Genomic DNA, 22,804 nt, shown 5'->3' with positions numbered 1-22,804 from the left:
AAACCAGCCCTAGAACTGGCACTGGGACCAAGACTGAGACAAGACAGACACTAAAGCTGGCAATGGGAGAACTCCATGACTGAGACTGAGAGTGGCACCAGAACCAAAACCGAGACTTTAAGACCCACTGGGACTGAGACTAGCACTAACACCGCTCTGGGATCGAGACTGACAACAGGACAGGAATGAGCACAGGGAGCACTCGGGGACTGCTCCAAGACAGAGATCACACTGGGATCAGAACCGAAACTGAGGCTGAACCAGGAGTGCTCCGAGACTGAGAGTGACACTGATGCTGGCACCAGGACAGGGATCAGCACCAGGATCACACTGTGAGCATTCTGGGACCTCCTCATTAACTCTGGGGACTTCTGGCTGTGCTCCCGTGCGGGAGTGGGAGGGACCCCTTGGTGGGGCGGGACCCCCTCAGTTCGCATCGTTCTTGTGCAGCCATCTCGGTCCATATGGTCCAAGTATGTACAATCCCCGTCTATGTGATCCCAGTTTGTACAATCCCAGTCCATGGGATCCCAGTTTGTACAATCCCAGTCCATGGGATCTCAGTTTGTACAATCCCACTCTGAATGGCCCTGATCCATCTGGTCCCAGTTTGTGCAGTCCCAGTCTGGAGGATCCCAGTCCATGTGATCCCAGCCCCCATGATCCCAGTCTGCATGGTCCTGCATGGCTGACACTGCCTGGAATTCCAGTTCCCAGCCAAGAAAAGATGATCCTGCCCTTGAAGGCAAAGCTCTTCAAAAGGGACCAAAAGCCAAGTGCAGCAAGATCTTACAGGGACATTTCACTGCCAGCCTTCAGAACTTCACCCATGGCTGTTGCAGCTCCTGCACTGGGAATTGAATCAGGGCAGGGTCTTTGGTGGGAGCTGCCCTGGCTCAAGGGAGACCCTGAGAGAAAAACAGAGCAGGCAGAGAGAGGCAGGAGAGAAAGGAGGATACAAACACAATCAGCTGAGAAGGTGCCACTGAAAACAGACCTGGAACTGAATGAAAGAGAATGAGACAGAAATCAGGAATTGTCAAAGTTTTATTTACTATCAAATACATCCTCTCCAGCCAGCCCCACACAATCCTGATCTTGCCGCTCCAAATTTGGATCCCACTTCTCCCAATCTCCTTCCAACACCTTCTCACCCTGGCGGCTCTGGAATCCAGTAAGGTTCGTGCGGCATTGAGTTGTTTTGAGGATGGAACAAGGCACTTTGAAGTTGGATTGATCCTTTTGAGTAAAAATTGAGGTGTTTTTACTTGGATTTGGGAGGTTTTGAGGTGACAGATCGATCCCTCTTGGCTTTTGGAGCACAAAGAGACGGAGAAGAGAGAAAACCAAGGCCAAAACAAAAGGATAATCCAGGCAGGTGTGTACCCAACATGGATCCCAGGGAATGTGAGTACCAGGGCTCTGCCCAGCGTGGGTCCTACTGGGATGGATTTGGAGCAGCGCATGAAGCTCTTCCCACCCTTGGGGCACTCGCAGGGCTTCCCTTACTGGTGCCTCCGTTGGTGTCTGGTGAAGGCTGAGCTATAGGAGAAGCTCTTCCCACACTCGTCACACTCGTAGGGCCTCTCCCCAGTGTGGATGCGACGGTGGGTGATGAGGTGGGAGTTTTTCCTGAAGCCCTCCCGCAGTCAGGACACTCGTAGGGCCTCTCCTCCGTGTGTGTCTGGTAGTGCTGCAGGAGATTGGAATTGGTGAGAAACCTCTTGCCACACTTAGAACACTCGTAGGGCCTCTCTCCAGTGTGCATCCTTTGGTGAAGGATTAGGATGGCACACTCCCTGAAGCCCTTCCCACAATCCCCACACTTGTAGGGCCTTTCCCCAGTGTGGATGTACTGGTGGCGGATCAATTGGGCACGCTGCCTGAAGCGCTTCCCACAGTCCTCACACTCGTAGGGCCTCTCATCAGTGTGGATCCTCTGGTGGCTGATCAGGCTGGAGCTCCGGCTGAAGTTCATCCCACACTCCTCACATTCGTGGGGCTTCTTCCCGCTGTGGATGCGCCGGTGTTCAGTGAGGTTGGAGTTTTTCCTGAATCGCTTCCCGCACTTGGGGCAGGGAAAGGGTTTCTCGTCTGTGTGTGTGCGCTGGTGCTGGAGGAGATTGCTGCTGGTGTGAAACCTCTTCCCACACTCCCCACACTCGTAGGGCTTCTCCCCAGTGTGGATCCTCTGGTGGCGGATCAGGCTGGACCTCCATCTGAAGCTCATTCCACACTCCGAGCACTTGTGGCGCTTCTCCCCATCACGAAGCTGCTCATGAACCACCAGGTCCGAGCTCTGGCTCCATCTCTGGCCGCCTGCCCGTCCCAGGCTGGGTCTTTCCTCCTCAGATCCCCGCGATCTGCGTTTGCAGCCCCTCCTGGTGCGGGATCTCCGCGGCTTTTCCTCGCCGTTGGATTCCTGTGCCATGGAGCCGCTGCAAACGGCCTCTTCCACCAGGTTCTCCCGCGGGGATTTGTCCTCCCTGCTCTCCGTGCTCAGCTCCTTGTCTGGGCGAGGAAGGACAAGGACAGAATGGGATTTGCCTCCGTGCCAGAGGGAAGGGGAAGGAGATCCCCCCAGCACGTCCCCAGCAGGTCGGTGTCGGCAGCGGGGTGTCCTGCAACCGGGCCGTGCTGGGCTGGGAGATGGAGCAGGACAGAGGGGGAAAGGGGCACTGACTTCCTCCTCACCTCCTGGGGCTCCTGGGCCATCTTCCTCTTTCGCAGCCTCCTCCTCCATCGGGCCAAGGCTTGGCAATGGGAAATCCTGGTTTGGGGAAAAACAAGGGATGAGCGCGTTGTGTTGGGGGTTCCTCCTGCCCAAGTCCATCTCTAGAAGTCCTTGGGCATCTGGGCTCCATCAAAACCTCCCAAACACGAACACTCAGCCCTGAAAATGCCTCCCAGGAGATCCTGGCAATGGCCCCTCCCTTTACGTGTTTGGGGATTCCTCCCTGTCCCAGCTGCTGGGGGTCACGCTTGTATTGGGGGTCCCCCATCTACTCGGTGCCTGCCCTCCCCAGGCTGCTGGGAGCCCCAGCAATCCAAAAAGCTCCCCCCTCTTCCATCTCCCCATTTAGGGATGCTGGGGCATTTTGGGGTCCCAGGGTCCCTTCTCCCCTTATTCTCTGCTTTGGGGTGCTGGGGGTCCAAGGAGTCCCCCCTGCCCCTCTCCAGGCTGTTGAGGGTCCCGCCAATGGCGGCGCTCCCCCCTCTCTGGGCTCCCCACTTTGGGGTCCTGGGGGACACAGGGCTCTGCTCCTCCAGGCTGCCTCTGCTGGCAGCTGCCACCAGGACCCCCCAGTGTCCCACCAAGGGGCATTTTCTGCTCAGCTTTGGAGTTTTGCATTCTCCAAACATTCCCCTTCACTAAAAATATGTACAAACCATGCTGAGAGGCACTGAGACTTTTCCAACGGCAACGGGGATGCCTGAGAATGACTATGAGATTATTCAGGGCATCTGGGATATACTAGGAGTGTCTGAAATCATAGGGGTGGTGACTGGGACCTAACTGGGAGATACTGGGAATGAGCTGGGGGGAAAGCTGGGATCATGCTCGGGCAACTGGGGGCAAGTGTGAGTGACTGGGGCCCTGCTGGTAAAGACTGGACTCATACTGGGAGAGTACTGGGAGTGATTTGGACTGTGCTAGAGGCACCTGGGAGAACTGGGAACACATTGGACCAAAGTGGTGTTGGAAAACATATCCCTTTAAAAAAAAACTTTAATCAAGGGTTCTTATTTGCCTTTGCCCTAAAATACTTTTAATTTTCTTTGCAGGGCATTGTTGCACCAGGTGGGTCGGATGAACTCAACACATCAAGACACTGGGAGCAGCTGGAATGCTCAAGGGCCATCAGCGGCCATTAACAGAACATCAGTGGCCACCCAGGAACATCCACCACAGACTCTGCCTCTGGCAGCTGCAGACACCTCCTCTGAAAAGACTGATAAAATCAGGCAATGAATCTAATTAACATCAGAAGAGGAGAAATCGGGATCCAAAAAGAACCAAAAATTCGGAATTGAGTGTTTGCAACTTGAGACCAAAGAACACTGACCCAGTTTATTTCTGTGACTGTAGAAAAGAAGTGAAAAATTTCCCAAAAACGGAGTTTCATGGAATGATTCTCTCTGCCCACACGGGTTATGTGTGGATGAGAAGATTTCTGTGCTACATCCTGACCAGATAATAATGTAACGCCTTCACTCTCCCAATTTTATACTGTTGTTGAGCGTTTTTGTTATTTTCTCTGTTTCGGAGACACTGGGAGGAACTGGGAGTAACTGGGACCGTGCAGGGGCAAATTCCATCATAATAGGGAATGGTGGGAGTGACCGGGCTCATGCTGGAGTGCCGAGGAAACTGGAAGCACACGCGGGGAGCAACTGGGCTCATGCTGGGAGCAGCCACTGGCGGCACCGGGAGCCCCGAAGCCCTTTCCCGGCCATGCCGCCCCTCCAGCCCCAGCACCCCCCGCCGGGGTCCCGGCAATGCCAGGGGTCCCCCCCCCTCTCGGGCTCCCCGCTTTGCCCTTCTGAGGCTCTGTGTGTCTGCGCTCCCGCTCAGGGAAGCCGCGCCTCTCCCGGGGCTCCCCAAAACCGCTGTCCCCGCGCCGATCCCGCCGCTCCCGCGCGCTCCCCACGTGGCCCCGGCAGAGCTCGCAGGGCCCGGCCCGGGAAGCCCAACCCCCACCGCGGGGGGGACCCGCATCTCCCCGCCCCCCAACGGGGCTCTGCCCGCACCCACCGGGACCCCCAAAAACACCTCCCGGGGACCCCCCGATGTCCGCACGAGGGCCATCTGCGCCTCTGGAGCCCGGCAACATCCAAACATTCCCCCCCAAAAATCCCCAAACCCAGGGACCCCCCGGCATATTTGGGGCGAGCTCCCCCTCCCCGGGCACCTGCGGGTTGGGGGGCGATGGTCCCGGGGGCGCTGCGAGTTCAGGCAGCTCCGGGCTGGTGCTCGAATCCTTCCTTTTTCCCCTCCTGCTTCTGCTGCCGCTCCGGCTCTTCCTCCCTCCCTCCTCCTCCTGCCCCGTTCGGAACCCCGAACTGGGAGGGGATGGGTCAAGGGAAGGGCGGGAACTGTGAGGGGAAAGGGGCGGGGCCAAGGGAAAGGCGGGAACTGTGAGGGGAAAGGGGCGGGGCCAAAGCGCCTCTCCGTCCTAAATTGATCCGGTTTGGCCTAAAATCACCCAGATGAGACCGAAATGCCGCCTGAATCTTTTGAAATCACTGGAAAGGATCTAAAATCCACCCTGAACCCACGAGATTCGGCCTAAAATCTGCCAAAGGAGCCGAAAATCCCCAGGGACCCGAACCAGAGCTGCATCAGAACCGGGACCGAGACCGAGACCAAAGCCGGGCCCAGATCCGGGTCTGGGACCGGGACTGAGACCAGCACCGATACAGGGACCGGGACCAGGACCGGGATCGCTCCAGGTCCGGCGCGTTTGGTCCAGGCAGGTTTGGCCCAGCCCTCGGAGTGGGACTAGTATGTACTGGGAGGGACTGGGCGGGACTGGGATGGACTGGGAGGGACTGGGAGGGATTGGGATGGATGGGTGGGTCCAGTTTGTCCTAAACCTTTCGCAGTTACATTTAAACCACACCTCAGTGGGTCCCTAATCGCCCCAGTTTCCCCTAACCCCGCCCAGTCGGTCCTAAACCTCCCCATCCCATCCTAACCCCCACCAGTCGATTCTAACCTCCCCAAATCCCTCTCAAATCTCCCCCAGTTGATCCTAAATCCCCCCCAGGGCACCCCAAACTCCCCCAGCACTCCCTAAATTCCTCTCAGGACTCTCCAGATTCCCCCCAGGACACCCCCAAACCCCCCCAGGACTCCCCCAAAACCCATCCAAGACACCCCCGACCCCTCCCAGGACTCCCCAGATTTCCCCCAGGACACCCCCAAATGCCCCAGGCTCGTTTTGGGATGCAGCAGGTGCTTTATTACATTTATACAATGGCGGCGCTGGGGCCCCCCCCCGGATCTCTATGGCTTGTGCTGGGGGAAAGGGGGGACTGGGACCCCAAAATTTGGGCTCAGGGGGGCCAGAACCTCAAATTTGGGGTTGGGGGAAGGGGGCTGAACCCCAAAATTGAGGTTTTGGAGGGGGCGCTGGACCCCAAAACCAGGGCTTGGGACCCCAAATCCGGTGTTTGGGAAGGGCTGGGACCCCAAAACAGGAGCTCAGAGGGGGCCAGGACCCCACAGTTGGGGTTTTGGGAAGGACCAGGACCCCAAATTTAGAATTCAGGACCCCAAAATTGGGGTTTGGGAAGGATTGGGACCCCAAATCCGAGAATCAGGACCCCAAACCCAGAACTCAGGATCTCAAAATCGGGATTTAGTAAGGACTGAGACCCCACAGGTGGGATTTTGGGAGGGTGCAGGACCCCAAATTTAGGGTTTGGGACCCCAAAATTTGGTTTTGGAAAGGACCCCGACCCCACCCCAGGGTTTAGGACCCCAAACCCAGAACTCAGGACCCTAAAACTGGGAGGCTGGGACCCCAAATCAGGGGTTTGGGAAGGACCGGCACCCCGCAATTGGGGTTTTGAGGGGGGGCTTGGGACCCCAAATTTGGGGTTTTGGGGGAGTCACTTCCGTCGGGGCCGGTCGGGGTCGCGCCGTGGGAGCCCCTCGTCGGTGGAGGAGGTGGTGAGGAGGCCCTGCTGCCACCGGGCCAGCTCGGCGTGTTCCTGGGCGCTGGCGGCCAGAGCCCGCAGCCAGCCCTGCATGTCCTCCTGAAAACCGAAAAACGGGGTGAGACACCCCGAAAATGGGGTCAGGGACATGGAAAATGGGGTGAGACACCCCGAAAATGGGGTTAGAGAGACAGCAAATGGGGTTAGAGACATGGAAAATGGGGTGAGAGAGATGGAAAATGAGGGGAGACACCCCGAAAATGGGGTCAGGGACATGGAAAATGGGGTGAGACACCCTGAAAATGGGGTTAGAGAGACAGAAAATGGGGTTAGAGACATGGAAAATGGGGTGAGAGAGATGGAAAATGGGGGAAGACACCCCGAAAATAGGGTTAGGGACATGGAAAATGGGGTGAGACACCCCGAAAGCGTGGTCAGGGACATGGAAAATGGGGTGAGAGAGATGGAAAATGGGGTGAGACACCCAAAAATGGGGTCAGCGACATGGAAAATGGGCTTAGTGGGACAGAAAATGGGATTAGAGAGATGGAAAATGGGGTGAGACACCCTGAAAACAGGGTTAGAGAGACAGAAAATGGGGTTTGAGTGATGGAAAATGGGGTCAGACATCCCAAAAACACCCTGAGAACCATCAAAACCTCCATGAGACCCCCAAAATCCCCATTAGACCCCCAAAATCCCCATGAGTCTCCCCAAAATCACCATCAGACCCCCAAAATCCCCATGAAACCCCCCAAAGCCACCATTATTCCCCCCAATACCCGGCCAGGACCCCCCAAATCCGCACCTCGTCCTTGGCCTGCAGCAGGAACTCGCTCCCGTCGCCGGTCCTGCAAGACAGGACAGTGTCACCAGGCCACTGGGACTTGGGGACATCAGAGCCACCAAAGGCAGCGGAAGACCCTGAGAGTGGCACCAGAGACCCCAAAAACGACATCAGAGAGCCCAAAAATGGCATCAGAGACACAAAAAATGACATCAGAGATGCAAAAGTGAAATAAAAAACTGAAAATCATGTTGACTGGTGGCCCGATCCAGGTCCGGCACGGTGGCCCTAACCCAGGGTCACTCGGTCCATCAGCTCCAGGACACCAATGTGGTGGACAGCAAATGGCGTTTATTGAGGGGTTACAAGGGTCTTTATAGCCTAGATAGTAGTGGTCATTTCCCCTAGCTCACGTCCGGCTGTGAGCTCAGATCCGGAGCAGTGGATCTCTGAGGGGAGAGGGGTCCCTATCTTAACCGTACATCCCGATATCTTCCGCACGCTTTTCCCTAACTCTCCACAGTTCCCCCCTCTCTCATGATTAGTAAAATTTATATGAAATTATAAAGTGTAGATATCGCAAATATTTCATGGGTTAGTAAAGTTAGTATAAAATTGTAAATGTGTTAGTAACAGGCACACTTTAAAGCAGTTGTCGACGTTCGACAAGCATAATGTTAACTGTTTCTAAACGCTTTTTGACAAATAGCACCAATTTGTTAAATATGCAAGGCCCGAAAATTAGTGTTAGTAGGATTATAGTGACCGGGCCGATTAGGGTAGAAATCAGGGTGGTGAGCCATGGGGACTGGTTGAACCATGATTTAAACCAGCCCTGTTTAGCTTCTCTGTCCATTTTTCTCTGGTTCAGTCGTTCCCTCAGCTTTGCCATGGAGTCTCTAACGACTCCAGTGTGGTCTGCATAGAAGCAGCATTCTTTTTCAAGGCGGCACACAGGCCTCCTCGCTGCATGAGCAGAAGGTCCAGTCCTCGCCTGTTTTGGAGGACGACTTCCGAGAGTGAGGAAAGGGATGTTTCCAGGGCAGAAATGGATTTCTCGATTCTCTGCAAGTCCTCGTCCACCGTCATCTGCAGTTGGGCCAGGCCTTGATGTTGTGTTGCGAGGGCCGAGACGCCTGTTGCAGCACCGGTAGCTCCTAAGCCCAGGAGCATTGCGATGGTGATGCCTGTCAACACTTCTCGCTTGTGGAGCCGATCTGGTTCCTCAAGCAGGCGGTACACTTCTTCTTCCTGGCGATACAGAACTCTGGGGACAATTAAAACTTGGACACAGAAGTCGGCAGTATGATTGAATTTGTCAAGGAGCGCACACGGGCTTACCCCGGATTGTTGACAGACCCACATCCCCGATGCAGCTGGGATCACCCACTGGAACTTTCCCCCTTTAAGTTTGATGAATTCCCGGCAGACGTCGCCCATCTGCATTGCCCGGGTTGCATTGCCAAAGCATTTGCCTTGGCCCGTGATTTGGCTTAGGGTAATGCTTTTCCGGGGGGTGTCCCATCTGCACTGGCGTGGATTGTCTGACTTGGAAAAGATGAGTGGGAGATCGAGGGCAACACCTTCGTAGAAAGGGGGTTGTGCATCATAGCATAGCCAGCATGATTCTGTGAGGTTTGGGTTGGACTGATTTAACGATATAAAGGTTGCATTTAACACACTGAGGAATGGATTGGAGAGGGTTGGTGTGGTTAAGAGATTGGATAGAGAGGAGGTAGATTTGTGCATTTGTGTTTTGTGACTGGAGCTGTGGTTAGCTGTGATTTCTTTTTTGAGTTTACACAGTGAAAGAGCATGCCATCACACTGGTTATTGCAGTGCGAACAGCTGCTTGAATGGGAGCGAGGTGTTCTTCCTTTGCTACATGTCTGATCATGGTTGCGATATTAGACCCAGGTGGCAGTGATCTTAGAATGTCTCTGGTGGCTGAATTGCATTGCTGGCGCAGGCAGTCTGCTAGCACAGGTCCTTTCGCTTCTGAGAGCAGTGCTGAGCAGTCTAAAGCTGCCTGGAGACGATCTACGAACTGAGTGAAGCTTTCACTCTCACTCTGCTTTATAGTGGACCATGGTGATGGTCTGGCTATTGCTTTAGAGGCAGTACGGATGGCTTCTCGGGCAGCACGGGTGGTAGTCATGACTTCATGGGCTTGCAGGCCCTCTGCCTGTGCTTGTGGGGTGATCATGGCTGGATCTCTGCCCATTAGCCTCTGTATGCTGGAGCCATGCAAAGGATGGTTCTCCTCAGTTACTAGGGCTAGCTGCTTTGCACAATTGTCCTCCCATTCTTGTTTAAAAACGATCATCCCTGCCCCATCAAAGATTAATCTGCAAGTCTGTTTAATATCAAAGGGAAGCATATCATCGCCTCCAAAAATGCTATCAATAAGTGTGGAAACCATGGCAGAATTGATTCCTTTGTCAGCAACCGCTTTCACGATAGCCTGCACATCCTTCGGGTTTACCGGGGAATACGTTCTCTGGTTTCCGCCGGCACCCCCCACCCTGACCGGGAATACTAACTTGGCAGATGGGGCCCACTCTGCACATGCTATTTTAATTTTACGCCAATCTGTAAGGGGGGTTTGATTTGTATCTGGTGTCCCCTTAACCCATGCCGGAGGGTTATAGCTAGTGGTGTTATATTTTGCGGCTCCCTTCTCATGAAAGCTGCAGCCGATGTCGAGTTCCTCTTCCGACCATCCCTCCGACCGGCTGTCCCAGCTCCGGTCAGAGTCAGAGCCGGAAGTCGACTGACTGGACGTTTCCGGGCTGCTCAGCCTTTTTCTCGGGCTCCGCCCCCGCCCCTTCCCCCGGGGGCCGGGCCGTTCCCTCCCCCTGGGATCCCCCCGCCTCCTGCTGGGGGAGGTTTTTGCCCTATAAGGTCCTGATTTAAAATGAGCTCTGTGATTGGTCTCACGCTCCGGCTCGGGGGCTGTCCCTCCTCCCTGCTCGTCTGCGCTTGCGCTGTTCAGTGAGCTCTCTGCATGCCCGCCCCCCGCGTCAGCGCCCCTCCCCCCGCCACGAGGCTCGGCGCCGTTTTTAAATTCATAAGGCGGCGGCGATCTTTTATCTGCTGCTGCGAGCTCTGATATTATAGCAGCACTCTGTGCCTCCTCCGTTAGCCCCTGCCACAATGCCCGCGCGCGTTCCCCCGCCTCCGGTAGCGGTGAGGCCGAACTGGGAGGGTGAGGAGGGGGCTCCGGGGACCGCGCGTCCGGCTGGGTCCGCGGTTTGAGTAGCCGCCCCGATCCCCAGCTGCGGCGTGGCTAATAAACAAGTTCGCGCGGCTTTCCAGGTCTCTTGCTCCTGCCGAGCAGCCCGCAAAGCCTGGATGACTTTGCCCCATGATTTAAGAGGCTTCCCTGAGCCGGAGGACATGGTGTCCTCAGCCAGGGCTGTGGTGCATTTATCCCATACCTCCGGATGGAGAATTTCTACCGGGCTCTCTATGGCCCCAAGCTTAATCAACCTCGGCACTGCGAGAATAAAATCCTTAAGCTTACAATCAATATTCCACTGAGCGTGGATCTCACTTACGACCTTCGCGATAGCGTCCATGCTCCTCGCTGGTCCAGGGGACGTCACCCTCACTGCACTCGCCAGCGGTGCAGTCGCCGGGTACTGGTCAGGCGAACCCCAAAATCCGGGCGATCGGTTCCCGATCTTTTTTCCCGGGTTTCGGCACCAATTTGTTGACTGGTGGCCCGATCCAGGTCCGGCACGGTGGCCCTAACCCAGGGTCACTCGGTCCATCAGCTCCAGGACACCAATGTGGTGGACAGCAAATGGCGTTTATTGAGGGGTTACAAGGGTCTTTATAGCCTAGATAGTAGTGGTCATTTCCCCTAGCTCACGTCCGGCTGTGAGCTCAGATCCGGAGCAGTGGATCTCTGAGGGGAGAGGGGTCCCTATCTTAACCGTACATCCCGATATCTTCCGCACGCTTTTCCCTAACTCTCCACAAAATCAACATGAGACCTCAAAAATGACGACAGAGATCCAAAAGTGACATTAGAGACCCCAAAAGTGACATCAGACACCCAAGAAATGACATTAGAGACTCCAATATGGAGTTAGACACCCCAAAATCAACATGAGACCCGAAAATCAATACGAGACCCAAAACATGACATCAGAGACCCCAGAAGCTACATTAGAGACCCCACAAGTGACATCAGAACCAACCAAAATCAACAGGAGACTCCAAAAATGATATCAGAGACACCAAAATAACATCACACCTCCCAAAAACGACACCAGCCCCCCAAAAACCGCCGCAGCCCAGGGCTCACGTGAGCTTGAAGACGTTTTTCTTCTTCTTGTAGTCGCTGGCCACGTCGCTGGCGGCGCGGTGCAGGCTGAGCAGCGGCTCACCGGCGTGCGTGGCGCCGGCCGCCGGGCCCTTGGCGTCCTTGTAGAAGCCCAGGTTGCCCTTGGCCAGCACGCAGTAGAGGTTCACCCAGGACCTGCTCGTGGGGTTTGGTGGAACCCCCAAAAAAATAGTTTTTGGGTTTGGAATGTTCTGAGTGTTGGTGGATCGCCGATTTTGGTCAATGGCTTTTGTTGGTTGATCAAAATTCGAATTCTGGTGGATCCTTTCTGTTGATGGACCCTCAACCCTTGGAGAATTCCCAATTCTCGGAGAATTCCCAACTCTTGGTAAACCCCAACTCTTGGTGAACCCTCACTCTTGGTCAACCCCAGCTCTTGGTGAATCCCATCATTGATGGACCCCAACCCCTGGAGAACCCTCAACTCTTGGTGAAGCCACCAACTCGGTGAACCCCAATCTTTGGTGAACACCTTCCATTGATGGACCCAACTCTTGGTGAACCCTCAACTCTTGGTGAACCCCAACTCTTTGTGAACGTCATCCATTGATGGAACCCAACCCTTGGAGAATTCCCAGTTCTTGGAGAATTCCCAATTCTTGATGAACCCCAACACTTGGTGAACCCCATCACTGATAGACCCTCAACTCTTGGTCAGTCTCTTCCACTGATGGACCCCAACCCTTGGAAAATCCCCAACCCTTTGTGAACACTTTCCATTGATGGAACCCTTCCATTGATGGACCCCAACTCTTGGTGAACCCCCAAATTCTGGTGGATCATTGATAAATCCCAACCCTTGGAGAAGCTTCTCTTGGTGAACCCCTAAATTCTGATGGAACCCTTCCATTGATGGACCCTCAAATCTTGGTGGATCCTCAGCTCTTGGTGAACCCCAACCCTTGATGAACCCCATCATTGATGGACCCCCAACTCTTGATGAACCTTCAAGTCTTGGTGAACCTCAGCCCTTGGAGAAGCCTCAACTCTAGATGAACCCCAACTCTTGGTGAACTTATTCACTGATGGACCCCCAACTCTTGGTGAAGCCCCACTCTTGGTGAACCCCTTCCCTTGATGCACTCCAACCCTTGGAGAACCCTCAAGTCTTGGTGAACCTCAGCTCTTGGTGATCCCCATCATTGATGGACCCCCAACACTTGGAGAACCATCAACTCCTGGTGAACCCCAACTCTTGGTTTACCCCAGTCCTTGGTGAATGCCTTCCAATGAGGGACCTGCAACTTTTGGTGAACCCCTAGCCCTTGATGAACCCCCAAATTTTGGTGGAACATTGATGAACCCCAACTCCTGATGAACACCAAACTCTTGATGAACACCCAGCTCCTGCTGAACCCCCAAATTCCAGTGGATCATCAATTAACCCCAACCCCTGAAGAACCCCTTCCAGTGATGTCCCCCCAGCTGCTGGTGAACCCCCAATTCTTGGTGAACCCCAACCCTTGGAGAACCCCAACACTTGGTGAACCCCAACTCTTGGAGAAATCCAACCCTTGATGAACCTCCAACCCTTGATGGCCCCCCAAATTCTGACCAAACCCTTGGTGACCCCCTTCCATTGATTAATCCCAATCCTTGATGAACCCCCAACCCTTGTAGAACTCCTTCCATCAATAAACCACAACCCTTGATGACCCCCCCAAATTCAAATGGATTACCCATGAACCTCAACCCCCAGAGAACCCCCAGACCTGTTGGACGCCTTCTTGTCGGCGCTGTCGAGCTCATGCTTGCGCAGCAGGAACCCCTCGTGCGTCACCGTGTGTGCGGGGCTTGGCGGCAGTGGCGTGCTGCCCTGTGCCAGCGCCGACCGCGAGCGCCGCGGCTCCCCCGGACCCTGCACTGAGTCCTTGGGGCGCGGCCGGTGCCGCGGCTTCGGCCGGTCCCGCTCCCACGGACAGTCCAGCCTCGGGGTCCTCTCCGGCAGAGCCTCAGGGCCAGGGCAGAGACGGGCGGGGGAGTCGTGGTCACGGGGCTGGGGATGGGAAAGGACACGAAGGGGACGATGAGGGGGACAGAGGGAACAAAGAGGGTACATCCAGTGGGACACCGAGGGGACACTGAGGGATGGCCAGTGGGATACTGAGGGGACATCCAGGGGACAGTGAGAGGTATCTGGTGGGACGTGGAGGGGACACTGGGGGGGACACGGAGGAGGACATGGAGGGGACATTAAGGCGTATCCAGTGGAACATTGAGGGGACATTAAGGGGGACATGGAGGGGACATGGAGGGGACATTAAGGGGTGTCAGGTGGGACACTGAGGGGACATGGAGGCGACAGTGAGAGGTGTCCTTTCGAGGGGACAATGAGGGGGACATGGGGGGGATCTCCAGAGGACATGGAGGGGCCAATGAGGGGACCCTGAGGATCTCCAGTGAGACATTGAGGAATGTCCAGTGGAACATGAGGGGACAAAGAGGGGATATCCAAGAGGACATGGAGGCAACAATGAGGGGACACAGAGGGGGACATAGAGGGGACACTGAGGGCAGTCTGCTGGGACGTGGAGGGGACATTAAGGGGACATTTAGGGGGACATGGAGGGGACAATGAGGGGACAATAAGGGATCTCCAAGAGACAATCTCTATTAGGACACTGATGGATGTCCAGTGGGACATTGAGGGGACACTGAAGGATCTCCATGGAGTCATGGAGGGATCTCCAGTGGGACCGTGAGGGGACAGGAGACATCCAGTGGAACATGGAGGGGCCAATGAGGGGATCCTGAGGGGACACAGAGGATCTCCAGTGGGACATGGAGAGGACAATGAGGGGACATCCAGGGGCACATGGAGGGGACATGGAGGGGACATTGAGGGCTGTCTCGTGGGACGTAGAGGGGACACTGAGGGGACATCCAGGGGGCCATGGAGGGGATCTCCAGTGGAACATTGAGAGGATCTCCAGTGGGACGTGGAAGGGACAATGAGGAGACATCCAGGGGGACATTGAGGGGAAACTGACGGATGTCCAGTGGAACATGGAGGGGCCAATGAGGGGACACTGAGGATCTTCAGTGGGACATGGAGGGGACACTGAGGGGACCCTGAGGGATCTCTGGGGAGTCATGGAAGAGTCTCCAGGGGAGTGTGGATGGGACATCCAGGGGACATCCAGAGGGACATGCAGGGTATCTCCAGTGGGACATGAAGGGGATCTCTAGTGGGACATGGAGGGGACATGGAGGGGACACGGAGGCTACACTGAGGGATGTCCGGTGGGACATGAAGGGGACATCCAGGGGGACATGGAGGGGACATTCAGGGGAAACTGAGTGGAATCCAAAGGGACACAAGAAGGAATCCAAGGAGCCACCAAAGGGTCACCAGGGGTTCACCAAGTCACCAAGCACTCACCAAAGCTGGCACGGGCCCGCCCGCCTCCTTCTCCTGCAGCTGCTCCACGATGTCGGACAGGGTGGCTTTGCTGCTGGGGGACATTTGGGACCATGGTGGGGTCACCTCAGCCCCGTCCCCTCTCTGCTGTCCCCACGGTGTCCCCGTGGTGTCCCCATAGCATCCCCTTGCTCACCCACCGCCCTTCCCCTCGTGCCATGGCAGCTCCGGCTTGCTGGACTCCTGACGCTCCAACCAGCGCTCCTGGCGCCGCTCCGGCAGCACCGACCAGACCTCACCGGGCTCCTCGGCCTTGGGGGCCACCGAGGGCTCGGCAGGGGAGGCCACGGTGACGGCGGCTGTGGTCGGGAGTGGCTCAGAGGGTCCTCCCTCGCTGGTCAGAGTCTGGACGCGGTCAAGCTTGGGCTGGAGGCGCTCTGGCCGCAGCTCGTGCCGGACGTAGGTGACGTGCGGCTCCAGCTGGCGAGGGTCGGCACCTCCCAGGGGTTCCCCCAGAAATTTGCGGGTCAGGAGCGGCGTCGGCGGCTGCTTGTTCTGTTCAGCCTTGAGCTTCTCCATTTGTGGGGTGGGATTGGGTGGAGTGGAGATGGACATAATGGAGATGGTGATGGATATGATGGACATAATGGAAATTGAAATTATGGAGATGGAAGATGATGGAGATGGGGGTGAGGGTAGAGATCAAGGTGATGGAGATGGGGATGGACATAATGGAAATTATGGAGATGGCGGTCATGGAGATGAGATGGGGACAGGGGTGGAGATGGAGATGGGGTGGGGATGCTGGAGATGGGGCTGGAGATAGAGGTGATGGAGATGACAGAGATGAGATGGAAATAGAGATGGTTGGAGAGGATGGAGATGGAGGTGATGGAGATGGTGATGGAGATGGGTTGGAGATGATGAAGATGGGAGGTTTGGAGATGACATGGAGCTGAAGATGGCAACAGTGATGGAGATCATGGAGATAATGCATACAGAGGTAGAGATGGTTGGAGATGATGGGGATGCAGACGGAGATGATGGAGATGGCAATGGAGGTGATGGAGATGATGGAGACAGGGTTGCAGATGATGATAGAGATGAAGATGAAGACGAAGATGGAGGCAAAGATGAAGACGAAGATGGAGATGAAGAGGACAAAGCCAGCAATGGAAACAGCAACAGAGATGGAAATGGGATCAAGGTCAGACGAGGAGATTCTGCTGAGCCCACAGCTGCCCCATCCCCAGTGACACCCCTGGCACCGCCGTACCGTGGTGAGGCGCCGCAGGGAGCTGAACCTCTCCTCCCAAGCAGCGGCGCTGTGCGCGACCCCTCGGGCCCCACCCAGAACTGATTTTCAATAAAGGCCTTGAAAAAGGAGCTGCTCTCCTGGCCCATTCACTACAGAGACCAAGACTGGGAAAAGAACCGACACCAGAACTGAGACCAGCACCGCTCCAGCACTGGAACTGAGACTGGGACACAGGCTGAAACCAGCCCCAGAATTGGCACTGGGATCAATACTGAGAGCAGCACCAACACTGGGACGAGCATCAGGAGAGATCCAGAACTGCTCTGGGACCAGCACCAAGACTGACACCAGCACCAGAACTGAGAGTGGCACCAATATGGGACCAGAACCAAGACTGAGATTGGCACTGGGAACACTCTGGGACAAACACCAGCACCAGTACCAGCACCAGAACTGGGACCACTCGAAAACTGAGACCAAGACCGACACTGATCCAAGACTGAAACCAGAACCGGCACTGGCACCGAGACTGGCACCGCTGTAGAACCAAGAATGAGACCGAGACCAGAACCGCTCTGGGATTGAGATTCAGACCAGGACGGAGACCGACGCCAGGAGCGCTTCAGAAGCTCCTCGTTCACTGCGGGGAGTTTTGGCTGCGTCCCCACACGAGACTGGGCAGGACTGGGAGGGACCCCTGGGTGGGGCGAGACCACCTTGTTTTGCATTGTTCTGGAGCAGCCATCCCGGACTATATGGTCCCAGTTTGTACAATCCCAGTCCATGTGATCCCAGTTTGTACAATCCCAGTCTGCATGGCCCTGATCCATCTGGTCCCAGTCTGTGCAGTCCCAGTCTGGACGATCCCAGTCCATGTGATTCCTAACCACCATGATCCCAGTCTGCATGGTCCTGCATGGCTCAAACTGCCAGGCTCTGGAATTCCAGTTCCCAGCCAAGAAAAGATGTTCCTGCCCTTGAAGGCAAAGCTTTTCAGAAGGGGTCAAAAGCCAAGTGCAGCAAGATCTTAAGGGACATTTCACTGCCAGCCTTCAGAACTTCACCCATGGCTGTTGCAACTCCTGCACTGGGAATTGAATAAGGGCAGGGTCTTTGGTGGGAGCTGCCCTGGCTCAAGGGAGACCCTGAGAGAGAAAGAGAGCAGGCAGAGAGAGGCAGGAGAGAAAGGAGGGCACAAACACAATCACTGAGAAGGTGCCACTGAAAACAGACTTGAACTGACTGAAAGAGAATGAGACAGAAATCAGGAATTGTCAAAGTTGTATTTACTGCCAAATCCAGCCCACCCAGGCAGCTCCACACAATCCTGATCCCACCGCAACAAATTTGGATCCCTCATCTCTCACTCTTCTTCCAACACATTCTCACCCTGGCACCTCTGGAATACAGTAAGGTTCGTGTGGGATTGAGTTGTTTTGAGGAGAGAACAAGGGACTTTGGATTTGGACCGAGCCATTTTGATTCAAAATTGAGGTATTTTCAGTGGGATTTGAGTGGTTTTGAGGTGACAGATCGATCCCTCGTGGCTTTTGGAGCAAAATAAGACTTGAGAAGAGAGAAAAACGAAGGACAAAACACAAGGATAACCAGGCAGGTGTCTTCCCAACATGGATCCCAGGGAATGTGGGTCACCAGGGCTCTGCCCAGCGTGGATCCTACAGTGGGGGATGGAGTTGGAGCAGCGCACGAAGCTCTTCCCATATTCAGGGCACTCGCAGGGCTTCCCTTACCGGTGCCTCCGTTGGTGTCTGGTGAAGGCTGAGCTGTCGGAGAAGCTCTTCCCACACTCGTCACACTTGTAGGGCCTTCTCCCCAGTGTGGATGCGCCGATGGGTGATGAGGTGGACGTTTTGCCTGAAGCCCTTCCCGCAGTCAGGACACTCGTAGGGCCTCTCCTCCGTGTGTGTCTGGTAGTGTTTTACAAGACGAGAGCGGGTGGGAAACCTCTTCCTACACTTAGAACAACTGTAGGGCCTCTCCCCAGTGTGGATCCTTTGGTGAAGGATTAGGCTGGAACGCTCCCTGAAGCCCTTCCCACAGTTCCCACACTTGTGTGGCCTTTCCACACTGTGGATCCTCTGGTGGCTGATCAGGGTGGAGCTCTGCCTGAAGCGCTTCCCACACTCCTCACACTTGTAGGGCCTCTCCCCAGTGTGGATCCTCTGGTGCCGGATCAGGCTGGAGCTCCGGCTGAAGCTCATCCCACACTCCTCACACTCGTGGGGCTTTTCCCCAGTGTGGACGCGCCGGTGTCTGGTGAGGGTCCCGTTCTCCCTGAATCCCTTCCCGCAGTCGGGGCAGCGGAAGGGCTTCTCGTCTGTGTGCGTGCGCTGGTGCCTGAGAAGACTGTCTCTGGTCTGAAACATCTTCCCACACTCCCCACACTCGTAGGGCCTCTCCCCAGTGTGGATCCTCTGGTGGTAGATCAGGAGGCACCTCCATCTGAAGCTCATCCCACACTCCGAGCACTTGTGGCACTTCTCTTCATCACGAAGCTGCTCATGGACCACCAGGTCTGAGCTCTGGCTCCATCTCCGGCCGCCTGCCCGGCCCAGGCTGGGTCTTTCCTCCTCAGATCCCCGCGATCTGCATTTGCAGCCCCTCCTGGTGCGGGATCTCCGCGGCTTTTCCTCCCCGTTGGATTCCTGCGCCGTGGAGCCGCTGCAAACGGCCTCTTCCACCAGGTTCTGCCGCGGGGATTTGTTATCCCTGCTCTCCGTGCTCAGCTCCTTGTCTGGGAAAAGAAGGACAAGAAGAGGATGGGATTTGCCTCCGTGCCAGAGGGAAGGGGAAGTAGATCCCCCCAGCGCGTCCCCAGCAGGTCGGTGTCGGCAGCGGGGTGTCCTGCAGCCGGGGCCGTGCTGGGCTGGGAGATGGAGCAGGACAGAGGGGGAAAGGGGCACTGACTTCCTCCTCACCTGCCTGGGGCTCCTGGGCCATCTTCCTCTTCCTCGCAGAGTCCTCCTCCTTCATCGCGCCAAGGGGTGGAAAATCCTGGTCTGGGGAAAAACAAGGGATGAGCGCGTTGTGTTGAGGGCTCCTCCTGCCCAAGTCCATCTCTAGAAGTCCCCGGGCATCTGGGCTCCATCAAAACCTCCCAAACACCAACATTCAGCTCTGAAAATGCCTCCCAGGAGTTCCTGGCAATGGTCCCTCCCCTTTGGTGTTCAGGGGTTCCCACCTGTCCCAGCTGCTGGGAGTCACGCTTGTATTGGGGGTCCCCCATCTACTCGGTGCCCGCCCTCCCCAGGCTGCTGGGAGTCCCAGCAATCTCTTCCCTCTCCCCATTAAGGGATGCTGGGGGATTTTGGGGTCCCAGGGTCCCTTCTCCCCTTATTCTCTGCTTTGGGGTGCTGGGGGTCCAAGGAGTCCCCCCTGCCCCTCTCCAGGCTGTTGAGGGTCCCGCCAATGGCGGCACTCCCCCCTCTCTGGGCTCCCCACTTTGGGCTCCTGGGGGACACAGGGCTCTGCTCCTCCAGGCTGCCTCTTTTTGCAGCTGCCACCGGGACCCACCAGTGTCTCCCAAGGGGCATTTTCTGCTCTGCTCTGGAGTTCTGCACTCTCCAAACATTCCCTTTCACTAAAAAAATAAACCATGCTGAGAGGCACTGGGACTATTGCAGTGGCAACTGGGATAAAACTGGGGGCAAGTGAACTACTCTGAGGTAACTGGGAGTGCCTGGGAATGACTAAGAGATTGTTCAGGGCAACTGGGATATACTGGGAGTGTCTGAGACCATAGGGGTGCTGACTGGGATGTAACTAGGAGTGACTGGGAATGTGCTGGGGGGAAAACTGGGACCATGTTCGGGAAAGTGGGGGCAAGTGTGAGCGACTGAGGCCCTGCTGGCAAAGACAGGACTCATACTGGGATAGTACTGGCAGTGACTGGGACTGTGCTAGGGGCAGCTGGGAAAACTGGGAACACACGGGACCAAAGTGGAGTTGGAAAACATATCCGTTTAAAAATTTTTCTGTAATTTTAATCAAGAGGCTTTGGTTGCCTTTTCCCTAAAAAACTTTTAATTTTCTTTGCAGGGCATTGCTGCACCTGGTGGGGTGGGATGTACTCAACACATCAATACACTGGGAGCAGCTGGAATGCTCAAGGGCCATCAGCGGCCATTAACAGAACATCAGTGGCCACCCAGGAACATCCACCCCAGACTCTGCCTCTTGCAAATTGCAGACATCTCCTCTGAAAAGACTGATAAAATCGGGGAATGAAGATCTAATTAACATCAGAAGGGGAGAAATACGGATCCAAAAAGAGACCAAATATTAGGAATTGAGTGTTTGCAACTTGAGACCAAAGAACACGAACCCAATTCATTTCTATGACTGTGGAAAAGATCTGAAAAATTTACTAAAAACGGAGTGTCTTGGAATGATTCTCTCTGCACACACAGGTTATGTGTGGATGAGAAGATTTCTGTGCTACATCCTGGCCACAACATCCTGCCCAGATAATAAAGTAACGCCTTGACTCTCTAAATTTTAAATTGTTGTTGGATATTTTTGGTTTTTTCTCTCAGTTTTGGTGACCTTGGGAGGAACTGGGAGCAACTGGGACCGTGCTGGGGCAAATTCCATCATAATAGGGAACGGCTGGGAGTGACAGAGCTCATGCTGGGAGTGCCGAGGAAACTGGAAGCACACGCGGGGAGCAACTGGACTCATGCTGGGAGCAGCCACTGGCGGCACCGGGAGCCCCGAAGCCCTTTCCCGGCCATGCCGCCCCTCCAGCCCCAGCACCCCCCGCCGGGGTCCCGGCAATGCCAGGGGTCCCCCCCTCTCGGGCTCCCCGCTTTGCCCTTCTGGGGCTCTCCTGTGTCTGCGCTCCCGCTCAGGGAAGCCGCGCCTCTCCCGGGGCTCCCCAAAACCGCTGTCCCCCCGCCGATCCCGCCGCTCCCGCGCGCTCCCCACATGGCCCCGACAGAGCTCGCAGGGCCCGGCCCGGGAAGCCCAACCCCCACCGCGGGGGGACCCGCATCCCCCCGCCTCCCAACGGGGCTCTGCCCGCTCACACCGGGACCCCCAAAAACACCTCCCGGGGACCCCCCGAGGGCCATCTGCGCCTCTGGAGCCCGGCAAGATACAAACATCCACCCAAAAATCCCCAAACCCAGGGACACCCCCGGGATATTTGGGGCGAGCTCCCCCTCCCCGGGCACCTGCGGGATGGGGGGCGATGGTCCCGGGGGCGCTGCGAGTTCAGGCAGCTCCGGGATGCCGCTGGAATCGTTCCTTGTCCCCTCCTGCTTCTGCTGCGGCTCCGCCTCTTCCTCCCTCCCTCCTCCTCCTGCCCCGTTCGGAACCCCGAACTGGGAGGGGATGGGTCAAGGGAAGGGCGGGAACTGTGAGGGGAAAGGGGCGGGGACAAAATGCCTCAGGGTCCTAAAGGGGCCTGATTAGGCCTAAAATCATCAAAAAAGTCCTCAAATGCAGGCTAAATCCACTAGGTTTGGCCTAAAATCAGCGAAAGGGAACTCAAACGCACACGAAGGGGGCTTAAAATCATCAAAATTGGCCTAAAATCATGCAAAAGGAGCCTGAAATCCAGTCTAAAAGCCCAGTTTTTATAAAGGCAGTCAAATAGGCCTAAAATGTTTGCAACCAAGACCGAGACAAGCACCAGGACTGGGACCAGCATCAATACTGAGACCAACATCAGAACGGAGACCGAGACCAAGACTGGGAACAGAACCGATACCAGAACTGAGACCAGCACCGCTCCAGAACTGGAACTAAGACTGGGATCGAGACCGAGACTGAAACCATCCCCAGAATTTGCACTGGGACCAAGACTGAGTCCAGCACTGAGACTGGAACCAGCATCAGGAGAGCTCCGGGACTGAGACTGAGATTGGCACTGGGAGCACACCGGGATCAACACTGGCACCAGTACCAGCACTGGGACTGGAACCACTATGAGACCAAGACCGAGACTGAAACCAGAACCGGCACTGTCACCGCTATAGAACCAAGAATGAGACCAAGGCCATCACTGCTCTGGGATTGAGATTCAGACCGGGACCAGAATCAGCACCAGGAGCGCTCCAGGACTGCTCCAAACTGAGCCTGAGCCCGGGACCAGGACGGATTCTGACACCGGGAGCGCTCTGGGACCTCCTTGTTTCCTGGGGGGAGTTTTTGCTGCGCCCCCACACGGGACTGGGCAGGACTGGGAGGGACCCTGGGAGGGGCGGGAGCGTCTCAGTTCACATCATTCTGGAGCAGCCATCCCGGTCCATGTGGTCCCAGTTTGTACAATTCTAGTCCATGTGATCCCAGTTTGTACAATCCCACTCTGCATGGCCCTGATGCATCTGGTCCCAGTCTGTGCAGTCTCAGTCT

At 55.8% G+C, this 22,804-nt stretch overlaps 1 protein-coding gene and 1 pseudogene across 1 annotated transcript; both read right to left on the bottom strand.

Moving 5' to 3' along the window:
* Nucleotides 1-1,394: 1,394 nt before the first annotated feature.
* Nucleotides 1,395-22,322, bottom strand: LOC130266434 (zinc finger protein 345-like; annotated as a pseudogene).
* LOC130266430 (spectrin beta chain, non-erythrocytic 4-like) lies at nucleotides 6,501-15,813 on the bottom strand. Its single transcript, XM_056515707.1, has 6 exons — nucleotides 15,365-15,813; nucleotides 15,190-15,259; nucleotides 13,520-13,803; nucleotides 11,769-11,942; nucleotides 7,475-7,517; nucleotides 6,501-6,765 (listed from the first exon to the last, which is right to left on the bottom strand). The coding sequence occupies exons 1-6, from the start codon at nucleotides 15,811-15,813 to the stop codon at nucleotides 6,619-6,621; spliced, it is 1,167 nt and encodes a 388-aa protein (XP_056371682.1). The 3' UTR covers nucleotides 6,501-6,618.
* Nucleotides 22,323-22,804: the final 482 nt, after the last annotated feature.

Source organism: Oenanthe melanoleuca, unplaced genomic scaffold (assembly GCF_029582105.1).
Source record: "Oenanthe melanoleuca isolate GR-GAL-2019-014 unplaced genomic scaffold, OMel1.0 S042, whole genome shotgun sequence".
Classification (NCBI taxonomy): domain Eukaryota; kingdom Metazoa; phylum Chordata; class Aves; order Passeriformes; family Muscicapidae; genus Oenanthe; species Oenanthe melanoleuca.
This window is presented reverse-complemented; position numbering and strand designations above follow the sequence as displayed.